This window comes from Nicotiana tomentosiformis, chromosome 12 (assembly GCF_000390325.3).
Source record: "Nicotiana tomentosiformis chromosome 12, ASM39032v3, whole genome shotgun sequence".
Taxonomy (NCBI): Eukaryota; Viridiplantae; Streptophyta; class Magnoliopsida; order Solanales; family Solanaceae; genus Nicotiana; species Nicotiana tomentosiformis.
The window spans coordinates 35,882,928-35,894,206 of NC_090823.1; the positions used below are offsets into that span (position 1 = coordinate 35,882,928).

Genomic DNA, 11,279 nt, shown 5'->3' on the forward strand with positions numbered 1-11,279 from the left:
GAGATCGAGTCTATCCTGCTGAAAAGGTTCGGGGAAACTCTGTCTAAGGGAGCTATGATATGGTATCATAACCTACCTCCTATTTTTATTGACTCGTTTGCTATGCTTGCAGATTCCTTCGTAAAAGTACACGCCGGGGATATAAAGGTCGAGACCAAGAAGTCAGACTTTTTCAAAGTGAAGCAGAGGGATAATGAGATTCTTAGGGAATTCGTGTCATGTTGTCAAATGGAGCAGATGGACTTACCCCCGGTCATGGACGATTGGGCCGTTCAAGCCTTTACCCGAGGACTCAATGCTCGAAGCCCGTTGGCTTCAAAGTAGTTGAAACAAAATCTAGTGGAGTACTCGGCTGTCACATGGTCCGACGTGCATAATCGGTATCAATCAAATATCAGGGTCGAAGACGATCAACTCGGGCCCCCTTTCGGACCGGTTTATCCCGTCAAAATGGTCGACAGATTTAGGAGAGACGCTGATTGTGAACCAAGGTCGAACAGGGATCGGTATCATCCATACAATGGAAACCGAAGAGGTAGTGGATCTGAGCGAAACCTCATGAAAAGTGAAAGAAGCAGTAATCGAGGTCAAAACAATCAGGGACTCATGAGCAAAAATAGTTTCGACAGGCCCATCGGGACGAAGGAAGCGCCAAGGCTATCAGAGTATAACTTTAACGTCGACGCCGCTGACATCGTATCCACCATTGGACGTATCAAAGACACCAAATGGCCTCGACCTCTACAATCTGATCTAGCCCAAATGGATCCTAACCTAATGTGCAAATACCATGGTACTCACGGTCACAGGACGGAAGATTGCCAACAATTAAGAGATGAAGTAGCCCGGCTATTCAATAACAGGCATCTCCGAGAGTTCCTGAGAGATCGAGCCAAGAACCACTTTAGGAACATAGATTCTGGTAAATAGATCGAACCGGAGGAACCACAGCACATCATTAACATGATCATCGGCGGGGTTGATGTTCCCTAGGGGCCGATGCTGAAGCGCACCAAAGTATCTATCACAAGGGAAAATGGACTCGGGATTATGTTCTGGAGGAAACCTTGTCTTTCAACAATGAAGACGCTGAGGGGATCGTGAATCCCCACAACAATGCACTGGAAATATCAGTACTCATAAATAAATCTCGAGTAAAGCGTGTGTTAATTGATCCTGGTAGCTCGGACAATAACATCAAATCGAGGGTCGTGGAGCAGCTCGACCTATAAGATCAGATCGTGCCTGTGGTCCGAGTCTTAAACGAGTTCAACATGGCATGTGATACCACTAAAGGGGAGATAACATTACCGGTGAACACCGTCGGGACCGTTCAAAAAATTGTTCTATGTGATTGAAGGAGACATAAGGTACAATGCTCTGTTCGGAAGATGGATTCACAACATGAGGGCGGTGCCCTCGACTCTGCACTAGGTGTTAAAGTTCCTGATGCCAGGAGGAAAAAACCCAGTTTATGGAGAACAACCGACTGCCAAAGAGATGCTCGCAGTTGACGAGGTGGTCCTGATATCAACACTTTCGGCACCTAAGGAGATGGGTTCGGTCAATAGGGGATAAACCAAATAGCAACTACTAACACTGACTCCGTCCCAACCAGAGAAGCATGAGATGGGTGAGGATGATGATTACGAGGTTCCCATGGTTTTTATAGCTCCTGATGATTCCGACGCTACCAAATCAACGGTCGAGGTACTGGAGCAAGTCGTACTGATCGAACACTTGCCCGATCGAAAGGTATACCTGGGCACGAGGTTGAATCCCGAACTTAGGAAAAAACTTATTCGATTTCTTATAGCTAATGAAGATTGTTTCACTTGGTACCACCTTGATATGACAGGGATCCCGCGTGAAATAACCATTCACAAGATTAGCCTGGACCCAAAATTACACCCGGTCAAGCAGAAGAGGAGAACCCAGTCCGAGGTCAAACATGCTTTCATCAAGGATGAGGTATCTAAACTCCTTAAAATAGGGTTCATCTGGGAGGTTAAATACCTTGAATTGTTAGCAAATGTAGTAGTAGTCCCCAGAAAAGGGAACAAATCAAGGATGTGTGTGGATTATAAAGATTTGAATAAAGCGTGTCCCAAGGACTCTTTCCCTTTGCCTAACATCGATCGCATGATCGATGCGACGGCCGTCCACGAGATCCTCAGTTTTGTCGATGCTTATTCCGGGTACAACCAAATTCATATGGACCCGGGTGATCAGGAAAAAACTTTCGTTATCACCAAGTACGACACCAATTTCTATAACGTGATGTCGTTTAGACTAAGAAACTCCAGCGTCACTTACCAACGCCTAGTAAATTGGATGTTCGAAGAAAAAATAGGAAAATCAATGGAGGTTTACATTGACGATATGTTGGTTAAGTCTCTGCGAGCAGAGGACCATTTGAAACATTTGCAGGAAACCTTCAGTATATTGAAGATATACAATATGAAGCTAAACCCAGATAAATGTGCATTCAGAGTCGGGTCCGATAAATTCCTCGGATTCATGGTATCCAACCGGGGAATCGAGATCAATCCCGATAAGATCAAGGCCATCGAAGATATCACTGTTGTGGACAAGGTGATTTCGTGTGATCCTACTTGGGATAAATATATAGAAAACGTTATTTCCTGATTTTTGGACACAACTAAGACCTAAGGAGGAGTTGGAGAAGCAAAAGCATAAGGATTTCATCATTCAATCCTTACTCAAGATACGAGTTTGGATCGTTTTATGTTTTCCTTTACTTTAAACATATTTGTGATGAATTGCTCCATATCTATGGAGTAGTTCTCTTTAGGGTTTGATGGATTTGGTGTATTGATATTTGTTTGTGGATTATAACTCTAGTTTTTATGTATTGAATCATTTAGGATGATTTAATTGTTACATCTATATTCACATATTCATGTAATCTAGAGAAGCATAACTTGTGATATCTTTGCATTATCTTGTTGGTTGAGTTCATTAATTCATCTTAGTAATCGAAAAAGGCTAGTTGAATTGTTAATTAAACCTAGTTAGGAGGATAATCGAGAGAGGTTCTCCTAAATATCAATCAACTACGCATTCTTGCATATCTTCACGTGCTTAAATTGGTTCATCTTGTGAGGTTGAGACTTAATCGAGAGAGGAGTTTCTACTAAACTTTTGAACTAATAATTGAGTGAATTCGAGAGACTCACTTAAACATTAGAAGTGAATTATCTAGAGTTAGATCCCAAACAATTATCTTGCACCTATCCAATCAACCCCTACATTCTCCCACTGATAACTTCCTTTCTTACCTTGGTTGCGATTTTCATAAGTCAATAGCTTTAGATTCTTAATTAATTTCAGTTTTAATCACATAAATCTAAATTGTTGATCATCTTGGATATCAATCAATCTACAAACTACGATAATACTGTTTAACCCCAATCCCTATGGATACGATATTATACTATACTATCTTTGACTAGCGAGCATAATTTAGTGGTGTTTTGCGCTCATCAAATTTTGGCGTCATTGCCCGGGATCGGTAATCAATAGTGTTTGAAATAGTTTGTAGTGCTAATTCAGGAATTTTGCTTTCTTTTTATGTTATTTTATTTTTCTCTTTTACGGTTGGTATTCTTTGACTGTGCGTAGGTTGCAGGTTAGATTGGTGCATGACTCGATCTTCTGGGAAGGAAGTTTTACCATATGAACCAGAAATAGAGAAACAACTGTGACACCTGAGAGAGGAAAGAAATCTCTCGGAGAATATAGAGAAAGTTGGGCAATCATCAACCAAAGAAATCATGGCTGGAGATGATGATAATATGGATTTGGCTGCAAGAGAGGCAACCCAACAACGAGAAAACGCTGCACGAGATGCTGAAGAAGCAACTATTCAAAATGCACAACTTGTCTATGAAGAAGAGAGGGGTTACAGACTTAATCAAAATCAGCCCTTGGCTATAGCCCAGTTTGAAGACAGCTCCTGGTGCTGGTAGACCACATGGTGATTACGCTAGACCGGTCTACAACCAAGGATTGTCAAGTATCAGACCACCTCCAATTGCAGCTAACAATTTCGAGTTGAAGCAAGGGTTGCTCCAAACTCTTCAAAACTGTTGTGTCTTCAGAGGGAAGATGAACGAAGATCCAAACAACTATCTAATGGACTTCTAGGAGATTATGAATACCTTTCAATACAATGGTGTGCCACAAGATGCAGTGTACTTAAGGGCATTCCCCTTCACACTCAAAGATGATGCGAAGCAGTGGCTCCGAAGCTTGCCTCGGGGATTAATTAGAACATGGGAGGAGATGACCAGAAAATTTCTTGATATATATTTCTCCTCAGCTAAAACAGGCAAGTTTAGAAGACAGATCCATAACTTTTGTCAGAAAGATACTGAAACTGTGTTCGAAGCTTGGGAGAGGTTTAAGGAGATTGTTCGAAAATGTCAACATAGTGGAATTGAACTTTGGATGCAACTCCAGGACCCTTAGGATGGATTGACACCAGCCTCACGTCAAACATTGAGCAATGCAGCTGGAGGCCCGTTGATGAAGAAGACACCAAGGGAGATAGTTACTATTCTTGATGAATTATCTGAAGATGCAAATCAATGGCCCTCTGAGAGTGCCGAAAGAAGAAGAACGACTGGTGTTCACCAAGTAGATGCTAACACATCTGTGCAGGTACAACTCGATGTCATGGCCAAGGAGATAAGGAAGCTAACCTTAACTTCAATTCATAGTGAGACTCACGCAGCTTGTGATATATGTGGTAGAGGACACCCTACTCATGAATTCCAGGCCTTAGCTGAGGAAATAAATGTTGTGGGGAATTACAACTTTAATGCAATGGGGCAGAGAGACACCGATTTTTCATGGAGTTCACCTGGGGGTACAGCAAATATGTGGCAACAATATAATTCTAGACCCTAGGGACAAGGACCGCTGGTTTTCCAAAATCAATAGAGGCATCAATTTCAGCCTTAACAGCCCATTCAGTCTGGCTTAGAAGATCTCATGAAGTCCTTCATTCAGAAAACGGATGAGAAGCTGGAAATTCATAGTGCAACTATAAGGGAACATGGAGCAGCTATCAAGAAAATAGGTACTGGTTTTTGAAATCTGGAGAGACAAGTGGGACAGATTGCAACAATATTATCTTAAAGGATCCCAAGTACTTTGCAAGTTGATACTGAAAGAAACCCCAAAGAAACAGTAAATGTTGTAACTCTCAGAAGTGGGCAAGTTTTGAAAGAGCCCGCCCAAGTCCAAAAAGATGTGATACCTGAAAAAGAAAGTGGGGAGCAACTGAAAATGAAGTTGAGAAGAAGAAGGAAGGCAAGAAGGGTACTGAGAAAAAGAAGAAGGATGAGAATTCAAGAAGGGGTGAATCTGAAGAGAGCAAGCATATGTCTGCTTTACCTTTTCCCCAAAAGCTTTATAGAGAAAAGCTGAATAGGCAATTTGAGAGATTTCTAGATATGCTAAAACAGGTTAATGTAAATTTGCCATTCATAGAAGTCCTCTCACAAATTCCAGCTTATTCCATATTCTTGAAGGAGATCCTTACTAAGAAGAGAAAGATAGAAGAGACCTCGGTGGTCAAGCTCACATAACATTGCAGTGCAATCTTGCAAAACAAACTCCCTCAAAAATGTGGAGTTCCATGGAGTTTTACTATATCTTGCTCTTTAGGCACTATTAATTTTGACAAGAGTTTATGTGATTCTGATTGGAGAGATAAGGTCGGTGCCGATATCTTTGCAGCTGGCAGACCAAACGACTTTGATACCCGCGGGGATAGTGGAAGATGTTTTAGTTCGGGTAGATAAGTTTGTATTTCCTATAGATTTTATAGTAGTGAATACGGAGAAGAACAAGGAGGTCCCCATTATCTTAGGAAGACCATTCTTAGCAACGGGTAGAGCAATCTTAGACATACACGAGAGAAGACTCATGCTTAGAGTGGGCGAGGGGACAATGACTTTTGAGATGAATGTAGAAACTGGGGTTAAAAAGGAGAAGCCAACTGCAAATATTGAGTGAAAGATAAAGAGTTCGAAAGAGAAGGCTCCAGTGATTGAAAAAGATAAGTGTGGAGTGTACCTCAAGAAGGCTGAGAAGAAGTTGTCTGCATGGATTTGTGCATTGGTTCGGGCGCGTGAAATGGAGCCCGACTTCGACTCAGACCCCGACTAGATATTCAGGGAAGTTTTCTTTACCTTATATTTTTTAATTGTGTGTCATGGGGATTGCCACAACTTAAAGTGTGGGGTGGGGTATAATTGTATGTTGTATGTAAATGTGTTAGTTTTTGTTGTTTTTGGTTGTTAGAGATAGAAAAAAATTGAAAAAAAACCATAAAAATGAATAAAATTTCTACTTTTCCCAACGATGGATATCATTCGACGAGTTTCTTGAGGGATTAAAGTCTAAAGAAAAAGACATAAAGATTTTCTTTTGTTAGATAGTGTAATAATTGTCCTTTTTCTTTGTGTCGCGGTTCTTTTCCAAGGGTTTTGTTTGAACCGAGTGTAGTTAGTTTTTATTTTTGTTAGGAGTAGGAAACATTGTGCTATGAATTGAAATGAAGGCAATATCTCTTAACTTTATTATACCTTGAGCATAGTAAGTGCATTTGTTTTGACGCTTAAGCTCAGTTTTTCACTCTTATATAAGTACCTTAAATTGTATGATCTTAACTTTGCTTAACTGCTTTGACTAGAGTGTCTTGATAGTCCAATATTGAATGAGTTATGTTCCATGTGGGTGTGAGGTTTTGTGTTATTATGTGCATTGCATTTGATGTCTAGAACTTGCCCCGTGTGTTTGTAAAGTGAAATAGTAGTCTTATTCAGTGTTGGAAGTAATATAGGCATTTCTTTGTTGAGCCAGTTATAAGATTTTACCCGCCTAATTTTTATGTATCGTAGTTAACCCCTTTGAACCTGTAATCCGGTTTCTTTGGCAACCACATTACAAGCCCTACCCATTTCTTTTGAATTGACCATCTATTTGAACTTTATACCTCTCGTGAGCACTTGAATTTGTTATGAACTTTGTAAAAGTTGAAGTGTGGGGTGGTTGGTTTGGCTTTTGAGTGGAACTATTGAAATAAGGAAGAAGGTGCATTGCATTGGAAAAAAAAACTAAGAGCCACTTAAATTGAAAAACAAATGTTGTATTGTTGTGCAAAATATTCTTTGATAGTGGTAACTTGATGTAATTATGCTTAAAGAAGTAGGGAGTTAATGTATATTGATGTGAAGGTGGAGTTATGGTTTGACATAAGTGTTGGGTTTTGAACAATGAAATGTATGTATTAAAGTGCTTAGGGAGGTGTAGTCACTCTTATATCTAAATGTATCCTACCCGTCCTGCAGCCTACATTACAACCAAATAAAGTCCTACTTGATCCTTGACTGAATGAGCTCAATTAGTAGAGTAGTACACTACGGGTAAGCTTATGGTACATCTTTTGTGGCACATGAATGTTGTTTCTGAGAGTGAGCATTTTTTTTCTATCTTGAGTTCCTAACTCTTCTTCATTTCTATTGTGTGTGGAACTACCCTTTATTATTGTGTGAGGGTACTTGATTCATGAAGGAAAGGTAATGTCGTTGACCTATGTGTTAGAGTAAGTGAGCGGGTTATAAAAAATGCATGGTGCTTTTAAGTCAAATCTTGAGGCGAGGATATTACGTTAGAGTATTTAATCTATTTTAATATTCGTGGTATGATGAGTTATGAGAGTTGTTTAAGAAGGTCGTGTCTATATGAAGTATAGTTTTATTGCTCGAGAAAGAGCAATGGTTTAAGTGTGGGGTGTTGATGGTAGGCTATAATCTCATATTTTAGTCGCTTATTGCACTCTAATTTACTGCACTTTAATTGAGTTTGAGCTTTAATTGATAGTGTTTTGCACTTATTGTGTGTTGTATTCCTTGTAGGAGTGATTCTGAACTATGTAGATGTTATGGAATGAATTAGAGTGAATTGAAGCTTCGAAGTCTGTGTAAAATCCCAAGGGATTAAGTCGAAATCTTGTACGGGCGAGGACCAAGTGTGGATGTCAAAATCGAAGCAAAATCTGTACTCTCAAAATTTGCACTAATGCGACGCATTGTGCAACGCGCTAGTGCAAATCTCTGTTGCCTATCAGAACTAGCTCTCTGAAGTTTCCCACTAGCGCCCTGCATGGCGTGTCTCCCCATGCGACGCGCCTGTGCAAATTTTATAGAGTTGCGTAGGAGAAGGTGATTTTGTGTGGGCCTGATCCTACTTGGGATAAATACATGGAAAAACGTTATTTCCTAATTTTTGGACACAACTAAGACCTAAGGAGGAGTTGGAGAAGCAAAATCACAAGGAGTTCATCATTCAATCCTCACTCAAGATACGAGTTTGGATCGTTTTATGTTTTCCTTTACTTTAAACATATTTGTGATGAATTTCTCCATATCTATGGAGTAGTTCTCTTTAGGGTTTGATGGATTTGGTGTATTGATATTTGTTTGTGGATTATAACTCTAGTTTTTATGTATTGAATCATTTAGGATGATTTAATTGTTGCATCTATATTCACATGTTCATGTAATTGAGAGAGGCATAACTTGTGATATCTTTGCATTATCTTGTTGGTTGAGTTCATTAATCCTTCTTAGTAATCGAAAGAGGCTAGTTGAATTGTTGATTAAACCTAGTTAGGAGGATAATCGAGAGAGGTTCTCCTAAAGATCAATCCACTACGCATTCTTGCATATCTTCACGTGCTTAAATTGGTTCATCTTGTGAGGTTGAGACTTAATCGAGAGAGGAGTTTCTACTAAAATTTTGAACTAATAATTGAGTGAATTCGAGAGTCTCACTTAAACATTAGAAGTGAATTATCTAGAGTTAGATCCCAAACAATTATCTTGCACCTATCCAATCAGCCCCTACTTTCTCCCACTGATAACTTTCTTGCTTACCTTGGTTGCGATTTTCATAAGTCAATAGCTTTAGATTCTTAATTAATTTCAGTTTTAATCACATAAATCTAAATTGTTGATCATCTTGGATATCAATCAATCCACAAACTACGATAATATTGTTTAACCCCAATCCATGTGGATACGATATTATACTATACTATTTTTGACTAGCGAGCATAATTTAAGTGGTGTTTTGCGCTCATCATAAGGCCGAGTATGAGGTCATGATTGCAGGTCTCGAACTTACCAAATGTTTAGGGTCATAGGTGATCGAAGCTAAGTGTGACTCCCTCTTTGTGGTAAACCAAGTTAACGGGACGTTCGAAGTTAGAGAGGAACGAATGCAAAGATACCTAGATAAACTGCAGGTAATGTCACATCGGTTCAAAGAGTGGACTCTATAACATGTGCCTCAAGATCAAAACAACGAGGTTGATGCCCTTGCTAACTTGGGATCGTCCATCGATGACGATGAGTTCAACTCGAGGGCGGTCGTACAACTCATGAGATCGGTAGTGAAAGAAGGTCACGTCGAGATAAACTCAACAAGCCTAACTTGGGACTAGAGAAACAAATATATAGAGTATCTGAAGACCAGAAAACTGCCCTCGGAACCTAAGGAATCGAGGACTCTGCATACAAAGGCGGCCAAGTTCAGCCTGTGCGAAGACGGTACACTGTACTGGAGAACGTTCGATGGCCCACTCACAATATGTCTAGGACCAGGAGACACCGAGTATGTTCTAAGGGTAATCCACGAGGGCACCTGTGGAAATCATTCGGGCGCCGAATCATTAGTTTAGAAATAATTAGAGCCAGTTACTATTGGGCCGACATGGAAAAGGACGTGAAGGAGTTCGTACGAAAATGAGACGAATATCAAAGGCATGCTTCGATGATTCATCAGCCCAGGGAGATGCTACATTCAGTCACCCTGGCCATTCATGAAATGGGGGATGGACATCGTCGGCCCCCTCCCATGGGCACTCGGTAATGCTCAATTTATATTATTTATAACTGACTTATTTTCTAAATGGGTGGAAGCCCAGGATAGTCAGGGAGAAGGAAGTCATCGATTTCATTTGGGACCACATAATATGCCGGTTCGGGATGCCGACCGAGATCGTGTGTGACAATGGGAAACAGTTCATCGGCAACAAAGTAAGCAAGTTCCTCGAAGACCATAAGATCAAAAGGATCCTATAAATACCATATCACCCTAGTGGGAACGGGCAAGAGGAGTCCACGAACAAAACCATACTCCAGAACCTCAGAAAGAGATTGACCGACGCCAAAGGAAAATGGAAAGCAATCTTACCCAAAGTCCTATGGGCATGATGTACGACCTCAAAGTCCAGTATCGGGGCCACCCCATTCTCGTTAGTTTATAGCGCCGAAGCTCTAATACCGGTCGAAGTCGAAGAACCGAGTCTCAGGTTCCGATATGTAACTGAAGAATCAAACAACGAGACCATGAATACGAGCTTGGAACTGTTAGATGAAAGGCGTGAAGTCACCCTCGTCCGGATGGCTGCCCAAAAACAACAGATCAAGAGGTATTACAATCGAAGAGCTAACCATAGACACTTCAATGTCAGGGACTTAGTGTTGAGAAAGGTCATATTATCCCCCCGGAACCAGAACAAAGGAAAGCTGGGACCGAACTGAGATGGTCCGTATCAAATTATCTAGATCATTGGAAAAGGGTCGTACAAGCTCGGAGCAATGAACGGTGAGCGACTACCAAACAACTGGAACATAACTCACTTGAAACGATATTACTACTAAGGTACGACCCCGTTTACTTCTTTTATTTATTATCGTTTTGGACTAACGCTTGTAGGTAATCGTCAAAGAACGATATAATATTTTAGGCCTGAAAGCACGCATTGCACTCTTTTTCCCTTGAACCGATTTCTTCCCAAATGGGTTTTCTGGCAAGGTTTGTAACGAGGCAACAGTGGATCGTGCTAACTTAGAATCGAATATCGGTTGTCAATAGTATCTGAGGCTTCTCGATGATCGACCTCGAACACTTGGGGGGCATCACCCTTGGAAAATGATTTTGGAAAGGAAAGAAACTTTGTGCTCGAATAGTCTAGACTCGATCGATATGATTTACTAGAAGGTACAAATGGTCGAATGAACAGTGCCCACATAGACCACCCGAGCCCGGACACAAAGCTTGAACAACACATGTGTAACTTTGTATATTACGCACAAAATTGAAAGGAAGTTTCTACCTTGCCGATAAATATTTTGCCCCTTGAAATATTTTCTTTATTACATTTGATCCCCCACAGA

General features: G+C 40.5%; 1 protein-coding gene and 1 non-coding gene across 2 annotated transcripts; one reads left to right on the top strand and one right to left on the bottom strand.

Moving 5' to 3' along the window:
• Positions 1-4,356: 4,356 nt before the first annotated feature.
• LOC117280104 (small nucleolar RNA R71) lies at positions 4,357-4,463 on the bottom strand. The gene has a single exon (XR_004510562.1). It is a non-coding gene; the product is annotated as a small nucleolar RNA R71 (small nucleolar RNA).
• An 88-nt stretch (positions 4,464-4,551) lies between these two features.
• On the top strand, positions 4,552-6,048 carry LOC138902475 (uncharacterized). Its single transcript, XM_070190343.1, has 4 exons — positions 4,552-4,894; positions 5,012-5,107; positions 5,323-5,600; positions 5,698-6,048. The coding sequence occupies exons 1-4, from the start codon at positions 4,552-4,554 to the stop codon at positions 6,046-6,048; spliced, it is 1,068 nt and encodes a 355-aa protein (XP_070046444.1).
• The last annotated feature ends 5,231 nt before the right edge of the window (positions 6,049-11,279 follow it).

What these genes read in the sequence shown, in the direction of transcription:
- LOC138902475 (XM_070190343.1), top strand. Translation starts at nt 4,552, where the DNA reads ATGAAGAAGACACCAAGGGAGATAGTTACTATTCTTGATGAATTATCT. An exon ending in TTCATGGAGTTCACCTGGGG is followed by an intron (nt 4,895 to 5,011) that starts GTACAGCAAATA and finishes AGTCTGGCTTAG; the next exon opens with AAGATCTCATGAAGTCCTTC. An exon ending in GAAAGATAGAAGAGACCTCG is followed by an intron (nt 5,601 to 5,697) that starts GTGGTCAAGCTC and finishes CTTGCTCTTTAG; the next exon opens with GCACTATTAATTTTGACAAG.